Below are 27,740 nucleotides of genomic sequence, written 5' to 3' on the forward strand. Positions count from 1 at the left end.
GAAAAATAGAAAGAAAACGTAAAACAAAAAATAACCCCTCTTTTTTGCTCATCCATCTTCTTTATGCCTACAACACCATTATTTTAATATCATTAAAAGATAATGAAATCATTTCAGAACACTAAAAAACCTCAAGAATTTCTTGCTTGTATGATATATAGAAGTGGGTATTATTTCTAAAGTTAGCTATGTTCAGCTTAACGACCTGGCTTATTTAAAGTCAGTCTGGCTGCCTTTCATTGCTGCAATTCACAACAACAACACGTTTGTGATTTTACAAACCTTTAAATACGTGGACCAAATTATTTTCTGAATCCACCGTATCACACATAAATAATGCTTGAAAATACCAAATAGCAATTATGTATAAGTCTCATTGTATTAAAAAAATAAAAATTGTGATCTTTAATGTTCGCATTAAATTTTTATTTATAAAACTTTTCTTCACGTATTGGTCCTTAGTTTTAGCATATTTTGTAGCTAGTTTTTCCGAGAACAACATTCGAATTTTGTATACAACCAAGATGGCTTCCACAGATATCAAGACTGCTCTGCAAACACTATGGCGCGAAAAGCTGGATATTGTGGATCTAAGAAAGGAATATCCTTATGTTTTAGGTTCTCAGAAATTTATTGGTAAGTTTTATAAACGTTTTTGATATTTAAAATTCTTAATTAAAAATAAAGCATACTATTATTTCCAGGAAGGGCCATGGCTGAGATAGGGAGTCCTAGAGTATTTAATGCTCATTTTGAGCTATGCAGATCCAATTAGGGTCCACGCTGTAACAGACATCCCGTGCAACATGTCTACACAGTGTGCCATCTCCTCAATTTCTCTCACATGGTTTGGGTCAACCAGTCAGGGTAAACACCTAATTAGGCAGTATGACCTAATTAGGCAAGCCATTTAGTTAGGCGACGTGATGTAGTTTAATTAGGCTACCCGTAGTCTAACTAGGCGAACGAAAACTTTCTGTTGTAAATACGTCAAAATCATTGCGTTTCGCACTACAATTTTTATGTGAATCAAATCTGTCCACTTTGCAGATAATTTTGACCAATTATCGTCTTATTTGCATCGCGCATTGGTAACTTATGGCCCAAACCTCGTGTGGCACTATTTGTTGTTTTAAATAATGGATTTCAGCCATTCACGCCGCAGAGAAAAAATAAATATGGCGGACGAAAACGTCACCTAAATAGGCGACACTTAACCTAATTAGGTTATATATTTCATTTTAACATAATTCTTAGTTGTGCGAACATATCGAGGCACGAGTGACAATTTTGGAATCATGGTCGCGTAGAATATCCATTCTGAACAAAGATATTTTGCGATTTTTTCTTTAGGAATGTGTGAAAAGCCATTAAATATTGTAATGTCTTAACTAGGTTATATATGGCCTAACTAGGCTAAAATAAGTCACCTAAATAGGTGGTATGCCCTAATTAGCATACCATTGCCTAATTAAGTGTTTACCCTGACTGTCAACCCATGACACGAGGGTGCTGACTGGCCGAAAGCACCAAGTATGTGAGGGCGGCTGCGAGTAGGCTTGACATCTCATTTTATCAAAATTTTCGAAAAAGTCGTCCGGAATCATATCACCTCCTACCTTGAAGAAAACAAGCTGCTAAACGAAAATCAACATGGTTCTCGTTCTGGTCTGTCATGTCTTAGCCAACTCTTAGACCACTTTGAAAATGAGATACACTTTGTTGATGGAAAATAAATTGTGACATTGTATACCTTGACTTTGTGAAAGCCTTCAACAAAGTGGATTTTACCATTGTCTTAAAAAACTTTAAAAACTTGGAATCAAAGGAAAATTATTTAACCTTGTTGAAGCTTTCCTGACAAATCGCACCCAATAAGTCATTGTCAATGGAATGAAATCACATCCTGTTGCTGTTATTTCAGGCGTGCCCCAAGGTAGTGTGCTTGGACCACTTATCTTCATCATCCTCCTTGGAGACATACACTCAAATGTCAATGACAGTATTGTGCGGTCATTTGCCGACAATACAAGGGTTACCAAGAGCATCAACTCACTCAGGGACATGGGCAAGTTGCAAAGTGATCTACAAGAAATTTATGAATGGGTGAAAGATGCAAACATGAAATATAATGATCTAAAGTTTGAGGTCATGCGTTATGGCACGAACGACACCCTGAAAAATTGCACGTCGTATCTTTCCGCCTCTGGATCCATCATCACAAAGCGAGAGGAACTGAAAGATCTTGGTGTCATATTATCCACCAAGTGCTCTTTTCATTCCCACATATTGAAAGTAGTAAATGACAGTAAAAACATGATGTCTTGGATTTTAAGAACTTTTTACACCAGAACAAAGGAACACCTTTTGATCATGTGGAAATCTCTTGTTCTTCCTCTATTAGAGTATTGTTCAGTCCTATGGAGTCCACATAAAGTTGGAAATCATTGAAGGAACTGAAACTGTATTCATTGTAGCGTAGAAGGGAAAGGTATCAAATAATATATATTTGGAAAATCATGGAACAGTTGGTACCAAATGTCAATCTGAAAATCCAAAGCTATCATCATCCTCGGCATGGGCGGAAAGCATAACTTCTGTGTGGTTCATACAGTAGGGTGGCAGAGTTCAGTTTATCTATCCATAGAATAAAGATAAATATCTATTCCAGATACGAGATGAACCACAACTGGTAGGATACACCATGTTAAGACGGGCTGATTTAAACTCTATTATACATATGTACACATTTGTGTAAACTGGATGTTCAATCCAATGGAGGACTGGCACACAAATGCTAATCCTAAAGACTTTCTTCGAAAGCCTACAACAAGGTTCATAGGTATTTGGTGACAAAAAAGATGACATTTTGTTAAAATTTTTAAACAGGAAAATAGAATTAAATTAAATGATTGTCAGTTCCAGGTTTGACCAAGTTCTTTATCTTAATAGATAAACCTATAAATTAAAGAAATTTGTGGAATACTAGATTTGGGAAAATAAATGTTTAAAAAAGTTTAAAACTGGTCTGTTTACAAGAGGAATCTTCAGGAAATATCAGAAATATTGTAATTCCTGAAAATTAGTCTTCAAAAAAAGTACAATACACACCAATACATATGCTCTCTTGATGTGCTTAAATTGCATTTTTCATGTTGGGAAAAATAATGTTCACAAGATAAAACAGACAAACATAACTGCATAAGCAGTAATATATATCACATGGCATGAGAATTATGGTGTGCGAAACTGTGCACAACATGTTTAATTTCTTTCCAGCCTGTAGTGCTGGAATCAGGACACCTACAGTACTGTAAAAAGGTATCTTAACATCGAGGATCGCGTATCTTGCGCGACGCGATCGATACGCGATAGCTTTTTTTGCTCCTAAATTTCTATCACGTGAAGCCTTATCCCGCTTCCTCGATAGGCAGTCTTGATACATCGCGATGTGTTAAAATTAATTAAATATCTGTTCTTATTAAATTGTAGCGCAAAGAAAAAAAAATAAATTAAACGATAATCTTGAACAAATAATTTTATTATACTGTTCTTAAATCACAGCGAAAAGAAAAAAAATAAGGGATCATCTCAAAATGTTCATACTTAGTTCGTATAAAAAACTTCATATCATTTTATTAAATCTTTCGCATCATTTTATTTTTCATACGAACTTTTTGGTATCATCAAAATTACAAGTTCGTATAAAGTTCGTATAATTTAAAATAAAGTTCGTTTGTAGTTTGTATCGTTTCAAAGAAGTTTGTATGAGAAGTTGCGTATACGAAGTTTGTTTAATGTAATTGGACTATTATCTAAAGTCTTTATATTTAAATTTATTTAACAATTATAAAGTTTATTTTGTTATACGAAGTTCGTTTATTTTATTTGGACTTATTAGGTTTTTATATTTAAATATTTTTTACAAATGACAAAATGTGTTTATTAACGCAGTTCGTTTAACAAATATTATTCACGCTTATTACGCGTCTATTATAAGAAAAACTTTCAAAATAAACTCACTGCGTCTTGTTATAAAAAAAATAAACTTTACTTTATGAAAATTAAATAATAAGTTTAAATAATATTGCTTGCACTAGAATTAAATAATAAGTTTAATTCTTCAATACAGTGTCTACAACGGAGAAGTGTGTTATGACAAGCATTTTTTTCATGTATTATTGCATCACGTACGCAGTTAATATTTTTTGTTGCGAAGGGAAAAAAAATTTTTAGATAAATTTGTTCTCTTGTTTTGAATTATTAAAATAACTAGCTGTCAAGGTGAAAAGACAAAAATACTTACATGCTCAAAAACTTGTTTTTTATAGATGCAGCAAGAATATTTCTTTTAAGCATTATTTTGTTTTGTTTGAAGTTCAGTATTTATTTTAAAATAAGTATTATAATTTAATTTACGTCATCGAGTAATACTACGCTATAGATCGAGCCTATCGCGACATCCTGATAGACGCAATATGATTGACTTCTATCGAGACAAAAATATGCTCAAAAAGCTATCGCGTATCGTTCGCGTCGCGCACGATAGAGGATCGCGATGTTAAGATACCTTTTTACAGTACTGTAACGTGAGTGCATATCGACCTATGTCTGCAATATTTCAGTACATGTGCTGCAATTCACACATGTTCAATTTAGATGTGCTATGATGAGCGATTTATTACATCTGTATTTTTTAATTTTTTTCGCATATATATATATATATATGCGACCTTTTAGCGTTGTTTTTAAAATGTTAATTTTAGAATTGAGAAAGAAGCAAAAAAATAAATATAAAGGAATTTGTGGCTACTTTCGTCTTCTTGTTTTACAACTTTGTGTATTTCTGAAGTCCAGAAGCTAGGTCGCTAGATAGTAGCCTGGATTGAGGTTGGTACCTCGAATTAGGCCATGATAAAATGATTCTTTGTTCAGCATAGAAAGTGCACTTTTTTTTTTTTAACGCATTTAATAATTTTATGTGCATAACACACAAAAATTTTTTTTTTAAAAAAAAATTATTTTAAGATTGTGATGGTCATATGGTTCACAATATTTCTTTTGGATCAGAGCCAAAATGCATCAAGTAAAAGTTCCTGCACTAGACAGTGTTGTTTATAATTTGTTGTGTGCAACTTGGGTGCACAACATTTTGAAGAATTTTAAAACAGAGAGTCCGCATGATTCTTAATGAGAATTCTAATTTTTTTATGTTGAGGCAAGTGAAGGAAGTTTAAATTGTAAGCTACAAACACAAGGAACAAGTGTCTGGACTAGCGACTATTATATTCTATTATTCTTGACTTTCTTCTCTCTGATAGGCCTAATAAGGTTTTAAATATAGAAATAGCTACTGAATATGTGTCTTCAGTGTTCAAAAAATCTGCAGCAATGTTTTTGCTTTCTGCAATCACGTTCTAATTTTTTTTAGCAATGTACACCAATGTTTTTTTTTATCCCATTATGATGCTTTTTTAAACAATCTACGGCAATGTTTTTGCTTTATACAATTCCGTTTTTATGCTTTTTAAATGATCTATGGGAATGTTTTCACTATCTAGAATCTGTTAAATGAGGGATAACACTTTTTCCATCATGTCAATCATTATTGTGTGAAAATGATCTTTATTTATTAACAAAGAAAATTCACACTTGGGCAACACAATACGAAATAATTTTCACGCAACTTTACAGGCTTTTGACAAGAAGTTCCTGGTTTTTTGAAAGTAGTTTGAAACTTGTGAAATTAGCTTTGCAAATTTTAAATAGTGGGTTGTGAAAATATTAAAAGCAGAAACAATTTTTTTAAACATTTTACATTTAATGACATTATTTCCAAAAAAACGTTTTTTAATTATCTTTAAACATAAGATTTTAAATGATACAACCTGGATAACAAACATTTTACTTTGAATAATACAATGTTATGTTTCTTGATCTATTTTTTTGTCAATAAAAAAGTATAAGATAATATAGATTACAAAGATTGCAAAGGTTACTTGTTGTTAGTATTGCAATATAGTGTCAAAAATGTTGTCATCGTGATAGCATCCTGGATTATCAACAATTGACCATTTCGCGAAAATTGATCTTTGGAAAATGCATTTTTTTACCTTGTAAACTTAAGGTAGTAAGAAAGAGAGAAAATTTTTTAGCTTCAATTTTCAGTATAGGTGGTCCTATAGCAAGCCACTGTGCAAAATCAAACGCAAAAATTGTCAGCTTCCCAACTGTGAGTTGTTGATGATCACAAATTTGCCACAAACTAAAACTAATCAGTGATTCTATTTTCTGTGTTGTTAATGTGATTGTTTATTTATTTATTTTTTTTAGAACAACTGGTCCATTCAACATACCTTGGTTCAACACAAAACATTCAATTTGCAAAACATTTAAAGGAAGGTCTTTTGTATCAGGTAAGATGCAATGGTTACTCAATTTATCCCCTAAAATTCCTGACATGATGCAGGTTTAACTTTAAGCAGTGTTTACAGATTCAACTAATGTAAGCATAAAGTTAAAAGCAAATATCTCAAGTTAAAACAGAAAACAGAGTTGCTCCATAAAAAGTCCCCTTACAACTCCTCAAATGTCCTTAATTTTCCTTTTTACAAAACTATATGGTTTTTATTTTCAAAATGCGTAGGTATGTATATACTTAGGTAGGTAAGTCCTCAAATCTCCAAATTTGACCCTAAAAAAGTTTTGAACAAGTTAATGTTGACACGGTCATCCCTATTGTTTATTTGAAGCAAATTTATGTTTAAAAAATAACACGGATTAAAACCAAAATAAAAGTTATGGCTATAATTATATTATAATTACAGGTAAGGGCGCATATAGAGTCACTTTTATAGGTCATTTTTTATTTATTTTTCATGTGAATAGGAAAACATTTTACAACAAAGCTGAAAAGCAGTTTGCATAAATGTGTTTTAACTTTCTTAAGTGGGTTAAACTGGTTGAAATTTTTGCATCCATGAAGTCATTAATAATCTTTTTGCAACTTCATGATATTTATAGCTGAAAAAAATTCAACCCAATGTGAAAGAAAAGCAAAATGAATTGAAATAAATTGACAACAGCCTCGACACTGTTAAGAAAGCAATATCTTTTTTTGCATTTGTATTTTTTACCCCAAGCTTTTGATGTGTGATATTTTTTGTGTGATAGCAATTGTGCATTTGCTTATAATGACTAAAAATGAAGATTTTAGTATACATGAAACTTTCTTTTTCTCCTTGCAATTTTTTGTTGTTGTTGCAGGCCTATCAATAAGGGGGGAGCCATTGCTTTTGCTCACACAAAGGCCCACTCAATTCTTGGAAAATAGAAACTAGCTGAGCCATTGCTCCCCCAATTCCACAAAAGGTTTGTCTGGCTGAGCATTATCAATTCATCTCACATGCAAATCAATGCTTTCTTCTTTATTATTTGTGGTAAAAAATAACCAAAAGATATAAAAAAAGGTAAAAAATGATAAGATAAGATAGATGAAAAAGTTTTGTAATAAAGATGCGTTTATAAACTTATTCTGTTTATTCAGATTGCTTGTCCAGTCTAAATCATTGTAACCTTGGGAGAGCGATTTATTGCTCAGGTGTTATTTTCTTATTGATAGGCTTGTTTTTGTTATCTTCAATTTATTTCATTACCCCTTAAGAGTACTTACTATATGCCACCTTATAGAAAATACCTTTTAGAAAAAATCGTTAATGATTATCCTTATGGGAAAACAAGATATGAAAGATCTATCACATTGAGCACAATTTTTGGCTTGCTTATGAAACATAATAATGTATCTTGAGAACTAAACCTTTCTGTTGGAATGTATCTCTTGTTTTTATTAACTTTGATATACAATGCAATCACAGGGTATATCTTTTTTTTCCTAGATCTTTCCTCCTGTGTCTGTCATTGAATGCATTACCAAGGTAAGCTGATTTTCTCCACAAATTTAAACTATAGCCTATCTTATCAAACTAAAATGTGCCACAAAAAATTAAAAAAAGGTTTTAGAAAGTGATAAAAATTTGTCTGCATACTCAGATTAAAGGTTCAGTGTAGAAATGTTGTATAGTATATGTTCCTACCATGAAAAATTAATGGAAAAAAACTTTTTCAAAAATAGCAAAAGTGATGAAGTTTACACTAGGTTGTGAATATTTTGTTTTCAGAGAAAAGTTTGCAAAACATTTTTTGTGTGATAAACAACTGAATGTTTATTCAGTAAATAAAATTTATTATTATATAATTTATTATAAACAAGAAGATTAAAAACAAAGAATTGGAGACTTTGTGTTTGTACTACTCTCTATTAATACTGGGTGTTAGTATTACGATGAATGTTTAGTATCCTTAAAATCCTTAAAAATGCTGGAAAGTCTGGTACAATAGCTATTTTAGCCAAGGAGATATTAACCCTATTTGGTATGGGGGGGGGGGGCATTAAGTGCCCGCGGCATTTTCAAAGTCTCATAACTTTCTAAATACTGGATGAAACTCCTTGAAATTTTGTGACTTTCCTAACTTTTATTGGACTTTCAGAAAATTTTTTCTGTCAATGTAACTTTGTCCTTTATTGACAGGTGGTCATATCAAATTTTGTTGTACTGCTAAAATTAAATGTTTTCCAAACTAACCAATTGTATATCTATGTGATTATGCATGTGATAGTGACAAAACGCCATCATACAATATTGACATAAATTCTGTGTAACTTGCAGACCGGAATATTGGTAATTTACAGACTGAAATATTTCTATTTTCCTATTTCTCTATTTCCATAGCCATATGATGACGTCATAGGTCATTTTGTTACAACGCAAATTGTCTTGATTAAGTAGTTACTGTCATAAGTGTTAATAGATATACCAAGTTATGAAAACAGCTACTAACACTAAATTCCCAAATATCAATTTTTCAAAAAAATTTATTGAAGATTTGAATTCTGATCGATTTTTTATTTTCTCCTTAGATAAAATGAATTGTCTTCATAACACCTGTAATTGTTCCTAATAATATCTTACATTCTTATATTACTTTTTTTAAATGACTAGTACTGTAAATAATTTTAAAAAAGATAAAAAAACGAGAATATCAAAGAAAGACAATTTCTTCAACAATTGTCTCATTATGACGTCATTAATTCTTGTGATGTCATGTCAACCCAAATATTTTGTCACTAATTAAGTCACAACATATCAAGGCTTCTTTGTGCCAAGTTTCGTCACTTAAAACCAAACTGAACAAAAGTTACAGCCCACGAGCACTTTATGCCCTCCATACTTACAAGGGTCAAAAAAGCCCATACCAAATAGGGTTAAAGGAATACCATGCTTAACCTATGTTGTGGAGCCTAAAAAGTTGTTTAACAAGGTCTGAAACCTGACATGTATATCCCAAGTCTAAAGAGTCTTAAAAATTCTAGGTGTCATCATTTTGGCATAATTTTTGTGTGTTAATAACTTTACATTGATGAAGTTTAAACCCTTATCTCTTAAAAAGTCTGAAAAAAAATTATCAGAATTTTGCATACCTTAAACATGACAGCATAATTTTTATGCAGCATAATTAAATCATAAAACGTTTGAAGCTCCACAGAAAATGTCAACATCGTTTTTCGCTTTTAATTTCCTTTAAAGGTACTGTCTGTTAGAAAATTTAAATTTGAGATCTTGTCTGTTGAAAAATAAAATTTGAGATCTTATAATCTTGGCAATAGTAAAGAAAGAAACCTTTACGCACATTTTTCATTTCCATACAGCATTTATTTTCAATTGCAGTTTACTAACTATTGATATGAGGCACTGGTTTGTCAGTTGTATACATTGTTAAAGCCTACCTGCCACATAGTAAACAAGGTGGTTTTATATTAAAAAGCTTTATTTTGCAATCTTTTACGTATCATTAGGAAGTATATTTTTCGTGGTTATATTAATCACACAAAGTAGCCCCTGCCCTCCTCCTATGGCTAAAAAGGGGAACCATGTTTGCGTGTTTTTTGAATAGGAAAAAAACAAAACATGCCCAGAAATAATTTTTAATCCTTTTTTCTCAAGTATTTTTTTTTTGAAAAAGTTTAAGTTTTTTTTTTTTCATTCTAGTTATCTCTTGGGAAGAAATTAAAATGCTATATTTCTGCTGTACATATTATTGAAACTTGTGCTGTTTTGTTGCGGTAAGGCATTTTTTTAGTCGTTATATTATTCCTGTGAAATTATATATTGTGAAAATAGTGGGTAGATCTGTTGATAATGGTGCACTGATAGTGTAGTGCTCATCATTTTCTTTCATTTCAAGACAATCTCTATTACTGTCCTACTTCCCTGCTATGGAAATATACCTACCCCAGCACCCAGCTAAAAGTAGAAATACTTTAAATTTGTGCTAACATATACAACAGGCCGTACTGATAAAAGTGAAATAGGGACTAAAAGTAATAGTTTCAAGTCAGTTGAAAACCAGGTTGATGTCTATACCAATGTGGCAATGTGTTGGATTTGGAAAATTAGTTCTGCCCTTAGAATTGGTTATAAATCTTTTAAAAAAAACTGTTCAATTGACCCTGCTGACTTTCATCGCTTATTATTTTTTTCGAGGCATAAATTATTTACTCCTAAATTGTTATAATACTACTTTATCGATATTGAAAAAAGTGTGTATTAGGAGGGATTAATTTACTATACAACTAAAGAATAATGTCAATAAAAATACAATGTTGTGTGCTGATTCCATTAAAGTGTTGTCAAATCATCTGTTTAAAACTACTTATATCTATATGCACTACATTTACATTTTGTAGTGAATTAGTCTGTTTTTTAGAGAATAACACCCAAGTTTATGTTTAGAAAATCCACCTCCTCCACTCCACCACAGATTTGCAAAACAATAACCAGAGCCACATTTTGGCTGCTGGAAAATACAATAGAAATCTACAAAGCATTATACAATGTAAGATTAACCTATTTTTTTGTTTTAATCATTTATAACAGTCTTTTTGTCAATAAAGAATTTAAGGTTGATAAGCTGCTGTATGTGACTAAACGGACACGTTCTTTCATATTTCTGTTTGTTTTAAATTCCTATGTGTAAAATTAGTACTCTTGCCAAGTGCTTGAAAGAAATGGATATAAAGCATGTGCAAGATATTATTGCAACATTGTTTACATTTCAGTGTATGAAAGATTTATCTCTACTAACACCAGACCCGGAGCTTTGTGTTCATATAATTCAAAAGTCACAGGATTGTTTGAAAAAATTGATATGCGAGAAAGCGTATGAAGATATGAATTTTATTGGAAAGTTGTTGTTTGGAGGTGTGTTCTGAATACACGTTTTATTGCAAACATGGTGACCACAAGTCCTCGGCATTGGCATTATTTTTATTCTCAGATTTTTTTTCTATGCACTCTTGTTTTTTCTTACCCTTAAAAAATATTTTCACTGCTGAGGATGCCGTTTATCGAAAAGTCAATAAGAATCATATTCATAGAAAAAATCTGTCACCCTGTGCATAAACACGTTTAAACCAAACCGAATTTTTTTAAACTGTTAATTTTGAAATTATACTCCAACACTATAGCTTAGTAATGTTCAATATTGCTAATAAAAACATTGGTGATGAAAAACCTTGCATATCTTAATTTCCTTTTGCACAAAGCCAGGTTGTACCTAAGTCCAAGGCGAGACTTACCAGATTAAGAAAAATTATATTGATGTTTTCAATCAAGGTGGCCACACCTACTAAAACACCTACTAAAATCTTTCAAATAACATAAAACTTAGACTAAAAATATTGATTCCTCCTAAAATCTTGTGTCTTTTATGCTGATATCCATTATCGAATAATAAATTTTTGTTGTTACATTTTTTGTAAAAAAAATTAAGTGTATATATTTATCTTTATTATATATTATTACCTATATATTACTGCAATTCAAAATGAACAGCTTATCTGAGATGGAAATAAAAAAAGGCTTAATAATGAGTAACTTAATAATGAGTAACCAAAAACATAAAAAAATTCTAAATTTCAGTAGGAAATTCCTACTGAAATATAGAATTTTTTTATGTTTTTGGTATTTTTCCTAAAACTTAACCCAAAAAACTCCTAAATTCTATTATCTTCTAAATCAGCTAATTCCAAATCAAAAATCACGAAGTTTTAAATTTTCAGCCACCAAGTCAAACACAGATTCATTGATCCTTTTAAGAATTCATAACTTTTCTATGTATATTTTCTAGAGGAGGAAGTGTCAACATTGCAAATGCAAATGAGAGACTTGTTGTCATTTCAGTTGGAAAAAATAACATCTCACAATTTTTATGGCCTGTTTGAAACTCAATTAAAAGAATTTATGAAGTTGATAACCAGGTGAGTTATATAATAGAACCTGCTATGAAACAAGGAAAAAAGTTAACATATTGTAAACGTAATAATTATTAATTCTCCACAAAGGTACTTTCCGGACACTTCTCATGTCTATTAATTTTATTTATCTGATGTAAAATTAGCACTTATCCAGGTGCACCATTATTGACTTACTGGTTTGTTAAGAGCATGTAAGATGTTAAAGTGCATACCTTGTATTATTCTGTGCTGTGAAATACATATCAAACTCTTGCTAGTAGCAAGCCATTCAGAATACAGAAAAACATGTTAATGGAATAAAGTAGAAGTTGTATAAAAAAGAAGAAAAAAATTGCTTCAGACAGGATTGTGGTATAAAGCTTTCTTAAGCTTTGCAAAAGGTAGAGAAACCTAGGTTCAGAAATCCATATTTTATTGCACCAAGAAAAAGAAAAATGAATCATACTAAAAATTGTATTTTAAATAAGATTTTTATAATATCCAGTACACACTGAGAATATAATGGACGCCATGATAACCACACACCAAAATGCTTCAATGCTTTTGCTTGTGACCAGGTATCTTACATGTGTAAAATATTTATCTACTGGTTTTTTTTCCAACTTTTGTAAAGGTACATTACCATAAAAATATTGTTTATGTTTATAAAATAAACCATTTTTATAGGTTTCTTAACACTTTACCAGAATTCACACAAGTAGACAGACCTAAGGGACAAATACCCAGCCAATCGCTGCATACGTTCTTGCAATTCCAGGTTAGCTGCTCTCTGTTACTCTAGTTTACTTTATTTATGTTATCACCTATAGTCTTGTTTTTCTATTTCTCATTGTATTAATATAAGATTAATGCAACCATGTGATGATATTTGACAACAATGTAGTGCTGTGTAGGCGATTACTGGTTATGTGATGCATACCAATGTGTTTTGTGATTCGGTTACATCTATTTAAATACATTGTAATATGCTGAATGCATCATAGTGATTAATTACCATGGCAGTTTAGAAACTAATTATAACACTGTAATAGTACACCATGTTTGTTCGTTGTGGTTAAAAGAAGAATAGCATAAACAGAGATATTAGTGGAAAGTTTGCTAAGGTTTGTCTTCTTATTGGGTCGTCAGCAAAAGATTAAGAAGCCTGGGACGAGCAAACGAGTGTCATTTAGGCAACAAAAATTATACTAGTTTCTTAACCTTTATAATTTCTATGCATTGATAAAGTTTAAATGTCAAAATTTCCTATTACTTAAATTGGACATCGTTTCATCTTTTTTTTTTTCTATATCAAATTCTTAAGCTGCCTTACTATCTATTTTGATTAGAACAAAAAATTTTGCTAAAAGTTGTTTCCTTATAAGAAATTTTGGCTTTTTATTTAAGAAACAAAACAAATTTCTGTTTTGAGTTTGTTGGAAGTAATAAAGGTGAAGCACTACAAAGGTCAATGATGCGAGTTAAATTGTCGGAGTTACAATAAGAGCATTGCATTAATGTTTATGTTGGCACACTGTGACTTAAGCTTAAAGTTGGCAGTACATGCCAAATTCACTTAAGATTGTTGTGTTAGCAAAATTACAAAATTTCTTTTGTTTATTAATTTCTGATATAGCTAGTGCAATAGATACTTCAACCAACAATGGCACAAATATTAGTCAATTTGTTGGTCTGCCTTACTGAAATGTCATGGTAAATGTATCTAACTGAAAAATTATTTTGACAATTTTTTTCTTGAATATTCCTGTTATTTATTTGTGATAACCCTTGAATTATATACGTCAATAATTTTGCTGATTCAACAAAGATAATAATCACATTTCTTAAATCAGACACAACCTTGACTGGATTCTCTAGAAAAAAATAAAATGAGTTATAGGTCAAAAAATATGATTCACTTTCCTCTAAGAATACATGAAATACCTAAATCACCATTTTTTGTAATATTTTTTAAGTTGATATCATTGCTGATTGATCATTAGAATATTTATTTAAAATAAAAAATGTAAAATGTCATAAACTTTTGACTGGAAATTTTATTTTTACAGTGTTTTTTTTTATAATGTTCTTACAGTGTTCTTATTTACAATTTACATGTAGTCACTTGTTTAAAAATGTAAACATTTTCTTATAGGTTCTTGTATATCTGTCAACACCTAGTGCAAAGATAGCAGATCTTCTTGACACATGGTTAAAGTTAGAGGTTAATTTACTTTCACATACAGTATCATCTGGCTTTAAATTTTTTGTGAAATTGACAGACACATTGTACATTATAACAAACGTTCCTTTATGAAATCATGAAATCAACATTATTAATCAAAGAAGAAAATCAACTTTATCTGTGTTTAAAGGACTTTCTATGTTATTAATATTAGGCAAGGTTTACTGATTTTCAAGTTTGTTCAGACTTTTTCATTATATCACTGTTTTTTTTTTTTAGAACTTGCCACTAGAACAGGTGTTTATCGATTTGTATCGTTTTGCAAGCAACAATGTGATGATGAGAAGTAAAAATTTTGACTTGAATACATTCACAGCATTTATGTTTATTAAGGTATATAATTCTACGCCATAAATTTTTTGAACCTTTATTATACTTTCCATATACAAAAAAATTTGAAAAATAAGTTATATTTATTTGATCTTTTAATGAAAATGATTAAGATAATACACATTCAATAAACATATACAGTCTTGGTCATGAATGGCGTGTGATCGTACCCTCAAGCCTCCGCACACGCCATGTGAAATTCGGGCGTGCTCTTTATGACACGCCTCATTCTACTGCGTACAAACGTCAAGCAGAACTGAACTATTTTAGAGTAATCCCTTACCCAAACTTTACCCAATACATAATTGTTCTTCCGCGTTAAAATGTACCTCTAAAATGTATTTCTATTAAATACCCACCTTCATTAAAATTGCTGATGTGAGATACATTTTAAATGTTTTGCGTGGGTATTGCGTCGACAATTTTTTTTTTTTCAGCTGGCAAAAAAATTCGTCATTAACCTTGTATTGATCTCCTTAAGACAATGAGAAATGGAAATGAAGTACAAGCCCTATTCACCCACCTCCCCGATGGTGTACTTCTTAAGTTAATAGTTCTGTCCCAACTAGCTCTCATGTTTTAAGATAAACTGATTAGGAAGTAAGTTGTACACATGCTATTTATGAACTGAAGGTCAGGGCATCATTAAGTTGAATATCGCAGAAGTCGCCGGTGACATGCTTCGAAAATGCTTGTCACAGGCACAGTTCAATGCAAAGCAAAACTCTACAGGTGACTCAATTGTTAGAGTCTTCGCAGAACATCTCTTCCACAAAACCAAGGGCAGGGCTGACTTATTACCTGCTGTGTCGTGTGGGAGACAGAACTTCTGGACTTTTTTTTAGTACGACATACAATTTCTTTGATTATTATTACTAAACATATTTGATTTCTCTTTCCCCCTTTAAAAGGATTTTTTAAACTTTATTGAACATTTTTTTCTTTGGTATTATTACATCACAAGAACATTCGTCCAAACCTGTATTAAGTACAGGACACCTAACCTCACCCATGTTCTGGTTATATTTAACTTGCATGGGTTCACACTCTTCTTGCAGTATTCTCTGTGATGATGAAGGTCGGACTGACTTGTGGCATGGTTCCAAATGGTCTTCCGTCCTTTGTTCGAGTCTCAGTGTAATGCACCAGCCAAGCATAGGAGTGGCAGCATGAAAGTCAGGGGCCGACTTTAATGTTCTCTATACCTTACATTCTTCATTATAACACCATTCATTTAAATTTCACAAACAAATTACGTTGCAATTTTTTTGCCAACTACTATGCTTTAAAAACTCTGCGCTGCCTCTCTTCTGAATGTAATAATCGCACGCCAAAATCATAAGCTAATCGTACGAAACTGATCACATGCCTGTATTAGTGTAGGCGTACGTACCACCACACGCGGGTGCAAATATTCATGACCAAGACTGCATGTTTCAATATTTAATGTTGGTTGTTGGCTTGACCGATTTTTTTCCTGCATGGCTGCTTAGCTGTGTGACAAAAGCAACTGCTTTCATTATTGGTTATCCAGTTATTTAGCTTTAGATATAATAAATTGAAATTATTAAAAAATTTGCTTTCATGCCTTTATATAACGTTAAAGGTAAAGTAATATGTATTATTTTTAACTGGTATATCTGAATTTCTTCCTCTTTAGTTACCAGCTGTGCTGTTTAAACTTGATGAGAAGTATAAGCCACAGAATGGTGATCGTTCAGTTTTAGCATCTGCTTTACAACAAGTAATTCAATTTCCATCACATGATCTCGACACTATGCTGGGGTATGCATGTTTGTAAAAATTTAGTCATTCTGAAAATACTATTGTCAACGATATGGGGTATTCAGAATCTACTCAATTTATGATCCGAACTTCATTATATTAGCCTGATTCAAAAAACATAATTTTCACAGATATATTATATTTGCACTATTTGATAAATCATGATTTACAATTTAAATTTTCAAGTTATAAGAATATGTCGTTTCTAAGTTGTTCATGTTTTTAATTTCTGGTCTGGAAAATAACAGCCTATAGATTGCATTTTTTTAAATGACTAAAAAATATTATAAAAATCGGGATGAGTGCAGCAAAAAAGTAACTAATAAAAACTGAAAAGATTTCCACATAATAAGCCTACAAACTGGTTTATTTTTTAGGAGATAAAATCAGTAAAACATTATACTTGTAATTATTCACTTTCCAAAGCGCAGGTAGTATGCCAGAATAAATTTGCCATTGTTTTTTCCATTTTTTCCTCTGCTATATATATTTGTTTCTTATCTTTTTTTCCCTTTTTTATTAAAAGTATTTTGAAGTCACCATCATCCAGTGGGACCGGGTATATTTATCACTCTTTTTTTAACTTGGTCTAGACTTTGTTAGTTCTACACATAAATTCCTCTGCATCTTGTTTGTCTTCCTGCTATGTTTCAGTTTACCTTTTGGCTTTGCTGCAGAATCTTAAGTCTCTACACTTTTTAACCCAATTATCCATTCTTTTGAGTGTTCTAACCAAATCAACATTTTTTATCTTAATAACATCTCTAATGTTATGAATATATAGCTTGTTTTTTAGCTCATCTGATCTCTTTCTATTTATCAAACTAGTGTTACATATGCACCTAACCATCCTCATATCCTTCTGCTTTAAACTGTCAAGATCTTCCTGCTTGACTGTCCATGTCTCACTTCTGTATGATGTAACAAAGGCCCTATACAGTGGACAAGATTGATAGTCAAAAATCGAAGTAACTCTGAACATTTTTTCAAACAAAACCTGCAAGTAACACTTTTTCCAACACCTCTTCCAACACCTCTTCCAGTACCCACCATGTCGCCTAAGTACCATAAAATCTCAACTATCTCTAACAAGGAAATGTTGCACGTCATTAAAGCTGGAAATACTGCATGAATATAATATCAACTCTACAGTGCTGACGTGCAAAGAGAATATCCACTCTTAACCTTCCTGCAAAACCTCTACACTTCTTTTGTGCTCAGTGCTTACTAGTTTGACAAAAAATTGAATTCCTACCAACCCAAAACACCCCAATGCCACTTCATAACTACGATTTCACACTTGACTTTATCATGACTTTATCCAATCATGACTTTAGATTTTGCTGCATTCAACCTTCTCTTCTAGTCTTTTCTTTCACTTTTCAAATTTTTCAACCAATTTTTTCATGTACTCCGCCTTAAAAACCAAATCGTTATGAATGTTATTGATATGCAATTGATTTTTTTATTGTGTTTAAACAAAGAAGAGATGTGTTGGGAGAAAAGCACTTTTCTCTATGAAATGATAACAAGTGTTAAAGCTTTTTATTTTAAATGTTGGAGGGCATGGGGGCTAGAACATATGAGAATATGATGGGTACAATTGGGAGTGTCACTGCTGGGAACATCAACAAACCAAATGTATTATCTGGCTCATAATTCTCCTTAATAATGTATGTAGCAAAATAGAATATCCTTGGTATATAAAATACCCTTAGTTGACCACCTACTGTATGTTTTAAATTTAGATGTGACTCATTTACAACATTTATTACTCGCTGCCAAGTCAACAAAGCATTAGATAGCAGTCAGCACGACCAACTTTTGAAACTTTGGCAAGCATCTCACCAAGACTCAAAGGAAACATCACCAGATAACTTAGTTAACAAGTTGTTAATTTGTATGAAAAGATGTGAAGATATCCTGAAAACATTTACTCTAATTCCTATTGAAGATCATAAAGAGAAAATTTTACAAGAACTACAAACAGTTCTTAATTCTACAGATTTGCAAATGCTATTAACTACGCTGGCAGCAACAGATACATTAGGAGTTTTTATAAGTTTTCTATTGCGGTAAGTTAATTGAGATCACTTTTATGATAAATTTAATACAATTATTACACTGTGAAATTCTTGCCTGATTTCCAAGGCCTTTGTTTTTCCCCTATTTTTTTATCCACCATGCATTCATTTTAAACAAAAACTTTTCGCTGCTAGCTTGTCAAAATATACGCTATAGGTAGGGTAACAGCGAAAAGATTAACTTTTGTGAACCTTCTATTAAACACCTGTCTCAAATGACCCTTTCCCCATAAAATGTTGAAAAATTAATAAAACACTAGGCTCTAATAAATGTGTCTCCATAAAAATAGCTGATGCTCCTTTCTGTTTAAAATGGTACTGCAAGTAGCAATACACACAAAATACATTAAAAAAGGAAGGGCTACCCCATGGATATCTAGGGGCCACCAAGTACTCTCTATAATAATGGATATCTAGGGGCTACCAACTACTCTGTAATAATAGTTGCCGTCTGTATGTCTCTGCACAAGATGTACCGCAGTAGTGAGACACACAGATTGTATATAAAGGACCAACCTGTGGATTTATCCCCAGGCCACCAACTAGTATATTATAACCCTTTTTCAGTCAAAATGAACAATTAAGAGTTTTCCTGATTCAAATAATTTAAAGAGAAATAAAGACAAGGATTAATCTTTAAGGCTTTTTCCTAGTTAATAACATCTCCATAAGTCTATCTGCAATGCCCCCTATAATCTCAAAAATTAAACACACAATGCGTTTGTTATAGCAGTCCATATGTATGTGCATCTATTGTATTAGGTATATTTTAAAAGCTATTTCATGCTTAAAAACAGAATATGGCTCTAAATAATAATTGGTGTATTGTAAAAATCAATCCCACTATTTACAATCCATTTTAACATAAGGCTTGTGCAAATTTTATTTAGGATAAACAACTTTGCTGCTCGATGTGTACCTGGGACGACTGATTGTATGTAATAAGCTTATTTTAAGAAATTTAAATAAATATGGTGGCTAGAAAACACTGAATTTCAACGACATAGTTTAGTTTGTGTTGCAAAAAAAGGAATTCAATTGTTTAATCAAATATTTTTTAACATATTTAATATTGATTTTCATGTTTATTTAGCCTACGCTGAGCTCCGTGCAGATTTATTTAACAATTCCTTTTTATTGATGTCATATATTGAAACCGTATTTGGTGAATCGGTAAGATAATGTCATCCTTATTCTCCTATTACGTATTTGCATATTAAGTTATTAAATTTAACTCCAATTAACGAAGTAGTTTTCTAGTGCAGTTACATAACATTTTTTTATTTCAGATTTTTATTGAAGTTTCAAAGAACTTGGATGATGCTTTTTTTAATGTTTGGCGAAAGAAATGCACTGACATAACCTGTCGTAAAATGTACACACAATCAATATTGAATGAAATGATGGAACCGATACTCAGTGTGTACCATCCACATGCCAAGTAAGTTCAAAAAAAGACAAACATTTTTTTTAATGTAGTTGTTTGTATGTAGTTTGGCTTAAGATAACCTAAGGTGCGGCTAAAATATTGTTTTACGTGCAACCAAGAAAAACTTTTCTCTCAGCTAGACCTGTAAACATTTTTTTATGGCACATGGCCTTATGGTTATAAAGTTCGGACAGTGGTTAGGTCCACAGCGAAAAAATTTTAGCATGTGTCTTTACCACAGCTACGGGTCAACCCAAAACATGTGAGGGAAATTGGGTAGGCAATGTTTCCAACACTGAATTGGCTATATCCTGTATAAATATTTGGAATAATAATAGTAATAATTAGAAAATGCTGTTATTTAACAAATAAAATCATGCACATTCTTTCTGTGTTTTCTTTTTAGCATGGCTCAGTGGGATGAATATTGTTGGAGTGTTGGTATGATTGTAAAAGAGTTAACACAGGCTCATTTGAGACGTCACTTCACAACCGAAGCTCTTCAAGTAATTTTTTTACACTAGTATCTTTAGGCCACAAAATTTGGGAATAATGATCATTCTATTACCTTGTGACTTTTAAAAGCGTAAACAATTTTTTTGATATTCAGGAGAATTAATATTTTTAAAAAGTGGATTAATTTTTGCGAGGATTAATTTTCACGCATTTTGCTAATTTTGGCCAAATTCCCGAAAATATTTCTCACGAAAAAATTAACAAAGCCCATTTCAGGAAATTAATCCTCGTGAAAATTTTGGAAAGGGCTCTTTTGTGAAAATAAATCCCCAGGAAAATTTTGAGAACAACATTTGTTGATGATGTTGTTGATGTTGGAAGAGGCATCACTATGCATCGACCTTTGATTCTTCAGGCGGCTAAATATATATTGAGATAGTGACGATGACATTTATAAGGTTAAAGTCCAAAATCAGTTCAATTAGGTCCAAAGGTCAATCGTTTCACTTTTAACAGCAATGCAACCTATTAATATCGGGAAAATATTGCTAAATACATGTTGGTACTAATATGTGACGCAACCGTGGTAACTCAAGTGGACTGATACCGTTAGAAAATCAATAAAATATAGTTTTTGAAACTGTCTCTATTTCTTCAGCACGCGCTAACGGCTTGGATTGGTCGATTCGCAAAAATTTGTCCGCACGAAATATTTGGAAACGACCGATTCGCAAAAATTAGTCCTCACAAAATTTTTTGACCTCACGAAAATTAGTCCTCCTGAAATTCTACACACTTAAGGTATATTTTTAGCATTTTAGGATTTAAGATCGTTTTTGCAGAAATAATAGAAAATATATTCCACAAGACTTCACTTATGCGCCAATTTCATGCTGTGTTTTTTATATATTAATCCTGCTGTTTTGCCTGTACAAATTGCCTAAAACTTCTTTTTAGAAAGTTTGTGAAGGATTTAAAAACAAACGTCCTGCATTATGTATTTGTGCAATGGTTTGGTTATGTACACAGTATAAAACAATGCCTGCGAGTGAACGAGCTAGGACCGCAAAGTAGGTTTATTGTGAGTGTATTCACTGTACTGTAATATGCAATATAAACATTTTATACTACTTTGTATTTCTTTTTGCTTATAGAATAATTAATTTGTTCAAAAGACCACATCCAAATCCTACTAGGTAAATCTTTTAGGTCTAAGTCCTCTTTTATTTGACTATTTCATGCAGCTAATTTTTTTAATATGTTTAATTACGTAGAGCAGCTATATGGACACCTATCTTAAAAAAATACTCTGCACCATTGGAAGCTGATTTGCAAGCAGCAAATACTAAAAATAAACAAGGTAAGCCGTCATTTCATCTCAAAATTCCAATTATTTGTTGTAAAGCAAATGTCTATTTTTAATTTGAATGGCTTACATGGCTTTTAGCTTGAGGGAGAAAACATGTCTTGTAAACCATATTGCAGTAAAGGTTATGCTGGAGTTACTGGAGCAAATTGATTCCAGCAAGAAAATTGACAAATATACTTTCAAGCACTATGCTACAGTGGTTTAGTGGACAGTGCTGAAAGATTATCTATAGATTTCTTAACTTTTATTGACAATCTACAAGTATAAGTGGATCATATTTTGTCTGTTGTGACTACATGAATTGTGTTTCAGCTATTATGTGACAGTATCATGTGTTTTTCTTTTAGTGTCATTGGGATTAAATAGACCTGGAAAGTCTGCACTATCGAATGTAAGAACAATTTTAATTTTATGTAAAGCAAACTTTTGTTTGTTCTGTAATGTTTATTTAAATATTTTATGGATCTCCTGACTTGTTAAGTTTTTTATTTGTCAGCAGTATAAAATGTTTTCACTTTTATTAAGTAAAGCGTTATAATTCCTCTGTGCCACACTACTCAACTAGGTTTATTTTTTATGTAAATTCCGTTTGTAAAATGGATGCATTCATTTTTACTTGAAGTTGCCAAAAAGGTGTTGTTTTTTTAACTTTATTGGCCTTATGTCACAGCATGAATACATTAGACTGATTTCAGTACAGTAAATAAAATTAGTGAAGCCATTGCAATGCCCTTGAAAATTTGAGGCGAAATAACTTGGGAATGGGTCACAAACTGATGTCACAGGTAACTAGAAGTCTTCTGGGACAGAATTTGGTCAATTTTCATAGCTAGACTAACCCATCCATTTTAAAATAAATGAGTTGATGTCGTCATGAAAATCATTTAAACCTTAATATCTCCTTCACACTTTGTCGAAAGCACAATGGTTCTACATATCTTGATCAGCGTCTGAAGCTCTACACAATAGAGGCAACAAATTAATAAATTTCTTAAAAAAGAAATTGTAAATTACCAGGCTGATGAAGTTATCAAAAACCCTTTACCGCTAAAACAATAATAACGGATTACCCCAAGCTGTACTGCAAAATATTGCCGGAGGTCTAAGTGCCGACCGAGCTTGCGAGGTCGGTGCAATGACTGAGGGCATTATTTTCGGTACAGCACGTAATTGGTTATTATTGTATTTGTTAACCCTCTAAGTTAGATTAAAATATAAAATAAGAATTTTAGTTTAGTGTTCTTATAATAATATAATTCACTACTTTTGTTACACCACTTTTGTTAACACTCGAGGTCAAAATTCGAAACAGTCCTATAGAATAAAACTTTGTAAACAAAACATTACGATGTTTGACACGTACAGAATAATGTGTAAAGTTGAATGCACAGCTAATATAGAGTTACAACGAATATTGAAGTATTTTTTTAACTAGCTAGCTAGTTAAGAATAACATGGGCTTTAACGAGTTTTATATTGACTCTGTGACCACAAAGCTGAATGAACGAATCTGAAAATGAGAGGAGATGTATTTTTTACGATTCTGTCCCCCTTTATTTAGTATTTTTGATAAAACTGAAAATGAGATCATCGTTTTTTTTATGGACAATGTAGCTTGTTAACTAGCCATGTTGAAGAAGCATCCAGACTAAATGTTTGTGAATCTGGTTATTTTAACTGTTAAACTTGACATTGTTGTTGTGTTTATCCTATGAAAATGTTTTTATCGATAAATGTATTGTAGAAGTTAGATTATAATCATTTCCAATGCTTCTTAAATATTTTTTTTCGTGCTTTTACATTTTTAGCTACCATTTTTCTTGACGAGGGGCAATACCGCAAAATATTGGCCCATCGTTAAGAGCGCTAAGCCAATCAGAATGCCTAAAAACCTGTATTGCCTGCTTGAAATATCCAGACGGTTACCACTAATATTTCCTTAATGGTTTGTAAAAGCACAACAGCATTTCAAGTTTTAAACAATAGTGGAAACATACTAACAACCAAAAATTTTGTATAAAGAGTTTTCGCTGTTGTGCTTTGTGTGTTCTTGTTGTGTGTTCTTAATTTTTCCACAAGCCATTCAATTTTTTTAATATACTTCTGAATGAGGTATGAAAAACAAGTCTAGATTTGTGTTGTTGACAAGTAGTGAGTGCCTTTAATCATACAATTAGATATCACAAATTGCACCTCCCAATTTACACAGCCTATTTATTTTGGGTTTAATTATAGCTGGTTTCACTCTTCTTTTTTAGTTGATACCATGCAATACATTAATATTTGATCATCAAATGTTGACAAAGCTCCATGAAACACACACGTTAATTGGCACAGGATTATTTTGCGAAAGTCTTATAAAGGTATGATTTCTTTCTAATGAAAGTTGCGGAGATGGTGTAGTGGTAGCCCATTCGGCTTGTAATCATAGGGTTGCAGGTTCTCTGGCGCACTTTAAATGTAGTGTTGTCTACTCATTTGGTGCCTCCTGCTGACCACTTGTGTCAGGCTTAAAGATATTTTTGAAGAAAAATATTTAACATTTTTTTTTTGCTTAGCTGTTTTATTTTAGTTTAAAATGATTGCTTCTAAGATTTTGTTATCCCAAATATATATATGACTATCATACCAGGTTGTGTTGATGTTGATAAATTCATACCTTTTTATTACTTTAGCTTATCCTTGACAGTGGCAAGGCTGAAGAAGCTAAACTTTATGGTAAGATTGGTTGGCATGCTTATGTCGTGAGCATTTATGGCATTGTTAAAGAAGGTTGCTCTTTTGTAAAATAAATGCACATTGTAAAACCCCCAAAATAGTAATTATTAATACCGTTATTGCCACCGTCAATGATATAAAAATAATCTAAAAATTGCATAAATATTGTGTTTTGTTTTGTTTTGCTCTGTCATGAATGTGAAAATATGAATTTTTTTTTTTGCAACAAGGAAGAGTATTATGTTTCTTCCAGATTTTAAAATTCCTTTTCTAATTATTTGTAGAAGATATCTGTACATGTTTGATATTGACAAAACCTGTTGAATTCTTGGAAGAGCTATTCACCAACACTTTACAGTCACTATTTCACAGCACAGATTCGACAAAAAAGTTTTCTGATCCACAGGTAGGATTTTTTCACGGTAATGTAATATTGATTTATGCATGACAGCCTCTTTAGTTCTTTTGGGCACTGCTATCATGAATGGGTTAGGGTGTTGATGGATTTATTTTCTATTAAGCTAAGGAAGCTATATAAACACAACAACAACAACCAGACACCCGCTAGGTTTCAGGACGAAGAAACAAATTTTTTTATCTCGTTCAATTTAACTTGATAAAAAATGCTTATTCTATAGCAGCTCGAAAGTTATTTTTATGTGACTCACAACTTGTGTATATCTTGAGACTTAAGAAAGTTAAAAGAAAACTTAAAAGCCTTGTTAGGGAAATAGCTTGTTTTGTTCCACCACATAACTTCAGCTATGACTTGAAATGTGGTGCTTAATTGGCAGACAATATTAGTAGCAGTGAGAATTATATCTGATGCCATCAAAAATACTAAAATGTATTCTATACTGAATTTTTTTAGGGACGATGTTTATCCAGATGTTTGAGCAATGCATTTGCGACATCTTTAATTTTATATACAGCTACTGATAATGATGATGTGCCAAGGTAGTCGAATTAATTTTTTTATCTTTGAATGTGTATAATCTTTTTTACTAAAAAAGAGACAAAAACACTAATTTAACTAATTTAAAACACTAATTGCTTAAAATAAACAATCTTGCTCATTTAAACCTGTTTTATGTAATTTTTTTGTTATTCATATAAAAAAAAAGTGAAGAGAAAGTGTAATTTAACATTTTTCACCCTTTTTTTGCTCACAGTTAGACATTGAGTAGGTGCCTTTATACCAATTTTTTATGATTTTTAGGCCTGCTAAAATGGCAAAATTATCTCAAACAATGGCCACTCCATCAGATAGAGAAAGAATGGTCGATGCATTTGGTAAGGTTTAAAATAAATTTACCTTAAACTTTTGAGCCTTTGAAAAGCACTTTAAGGTTAATATCCAAAATGATAGTAACTCACTCTACAAACTGCATTATGTAGTAATTTAAAGTAAAAGGGGCATGTTGATAATTAAGACTTGGATTCAAAGTATCGATAAAATAAAGTAGTAACCTTCAAGCCACAGGAACCTAACAAATTTTCTTAAGTGATATTAACAAATGCAAACCTTTAGGATCAAGCCAATCAGAGTGCAGCGAATTGTATTAGAATGCAGCGAATTTTTTTTTTTTTTTTGTTATCAACTGAAAAAATTGTCTTGTGGCTTAAACTTTAAAATCAGCTGAAGACAGCATGCAACTTTTGCAAGTAAAAACGTAGAGTAGTAGGTTATGCATGACATTAAAGAAAGAGAAATAATTTTTTTAACAATTTTAGCCTTCTAAAATGTCTGCAAATATTCGTCAACAATTTTATCAAATGTTGTTTCTTTTTTACTTTCAGTTACTTTTCTACAAGACTGTGCAGACATTTTATCAGCCAGTGAACAAACTGCTGTTTCGTTGTTTATACTGAACACTATCGAACAAACTGCCATGGCAACTGCTAGTGTCAAGCCTCCAATCAAACTAAAGGAAGATGTGGTATGCTTTGTGTATTTTTCATTATCTGTTTTTGGGTGTTTAACGAATCGAGCTTATATAAATGAATTTGATAATTTCTGTTATTCCCCAAAAATGCCATAAACCCTATGTAGGTCTTTACGGTTGTTAAAGGTGATTATTTTTGATTGTTCATTTTTTCTTTTCCCCCCAGGCTAGATAAATATCAGATTTTAATAAAGTTTTTATTAACTCCTAATGTAATATAGATAGATGTCTGTCAAGGAGGGACTTGCATGCCTTTTTCATCGCCAAGATTGCAGCTCTCCCGGTAACTGCTGCACTACCTCTTGAATATATCGGTTTAACTCGAACTATAATCTTATTTTAAAGTAAATTTGAATTTACGGGAGCTTCGTGTAACTCGAACATTTGTTAAGTCTAACTATTTTCCTTGTTCCCTTGGTCTCTTAGAGGTTTGAGCTACCGGGAGTTAACTGTACTATCAGTTTTCAACTGATAGCTGCTATGCCCTACATGTGCGATTGCATTGTAAGGGAACATACAATACCCAAACAAACTGACCATATGTGTATCTTTAACTGTTAAGTTGAAAATTCATTGTTTTTTTTTTCAGTATTTTGTATTTTATTACAGGCGTCCAACCTTCTGTTCCAACTTCCTGCTACGACGAATCGAGACACAGTTACCATGCTAACTGATTTATCAACATTGCGGGGTCAAGAGGTTGCTGCAGAGTTTCTGTTCAAACAAGTTACTACCTCATAGTGTTGTATTGTACTTTTTAAATAAAATAGAATTTTTGTATATACAATTGTACCCATTACATTTTATTTATATAAATTTTATTTTCCTTGTTTTTTGTATATCTGAAACTCGGTTTATAAGATCTGGCAAACAGATGTTTTAGTGACTTACACTAATGATGATGACGTAATGTTTTTGTATAGTGTCCTAAAATTAAATTCAATTCTACTCTTGCTTGTGTAGCTAGAAGTTGTTTTTTATAGCAAACCCTCTCTTTGTGGTATCAAGGTGTTGTTCATTTTTCTT

General features: G+C 31.7%; 1 protein-coding gene and 1 long non-coding RNA gene across 2 annotated transcripts; one reads left to right on the forward strand and one right to left on the reverse strand.

Annotated features, from left to right (window-relative positions):
- The first annotated feature begins 437 nt into the window (after positions 1 to 437).
- On the forward strand, positions 438 to 27,535 carry LOC130645603 (mediator of RNA polymerase II transcription subunit 24-like). Its single transcript, XM_057451642.1, has 27 exons — positions 438 to 636; positions 6,334 to 6,416; positions 7,896 to 7,934; positions 10,107 to 10,180; positions 10,851 to 10,953; positions 11,177 to 11,318; positions 12,247 to 12,376; positions 13,040 to 13,130; positions 14,508 to 14,576; positions 14,817 to 14,930; positions 16,588 to 16,712; positions 18,461 to 18,787; positions 19,687 to 19,730; positions 19,890 to 19,969; positions 20,086 to 20,237; positions 20,632 to 20,731; positions 21,639 to 21,751; positions 21,836 to 21,877; positions 21,956 to 22,041; positions 22,398 to 22,441; positions 24,309 to 24,413; positions 24,726 to 24,768; positions 25,053 to 25,174; positions 25,640 to 25,725; positions 25,988 to 26,061; positions 26,569 to 26,708; positions 27,324 to 27,535. The coding sequence occupies exons 1-27, from the start codon at positions 525 to 527 to the stop codon at positions 27,453 to 27,455; spliced, it is 2,772 nt and encodes a 923-aa protein (XP_057307625.1). The 5' UTR covers positions 438 to 524; the 3' UTR covers positions 27,456 to 27,535.
- On the reverse strand, positions 25,214 to 25,657 carry LOC130645608 (uncharacterized). The gene is made up of 2 exons (XR_008982717.1): positions 25,521 to 25,657; positions 25,214 to 25,332 (listed from the first exon to the last, which is right to left on the reverse strand). It is a non-coding gene; the product is annotated as an uncharacterized LOC130645608 (long non-coding RNA).
- Positions 27,536 to 27,740: the final 205 nt, after the last annotated feature.

The sequence above is a fragment of the Hydractinia symbiolongicarpus genome, chromosome 5, assembly GCF_029227915.1.
Source record: "Hydractinia symbiolongicarpus strain clone_291-10 chromosome 5, HSymV2.1, whole genome shotgun sequence".
In the NCBI taxonomy this organism is placed as follows: Eukaryota; Metazoa; Cnidaria; class Hydrozoa; order Anthoathecata; family Hydractiniidae; genus Hydractinia; species Hydractinia symbiolongicarpus.

What these genes read in the sequence shown, in the direction of transcription:
- LOC130645603 (XM_057451642.1), top strand. Translation starts at nt 525, where the DNA reads ATGGCTTCCACAGATATCAAGACTGCTCTGCAAACACTATGGCGCGAA. An exon ending in TCTACAAAGCATTATACAAT is followed by an intron (nt 10,954 to 11,176) that starts GTAAGATTAACC and finishes TTTACATTTCAG; the next exon opens with TGTATGAAAGATTTATCTCT. An exon ending in GTGTACCATCCACATGCCAA is followed by an intron (nt 20,238 to 20,631) that starts GTAAGTTCAAAA and finishes TTTTCTTTTTAG; the next exon opens with CATGGCTCAGTGGGATGAAT.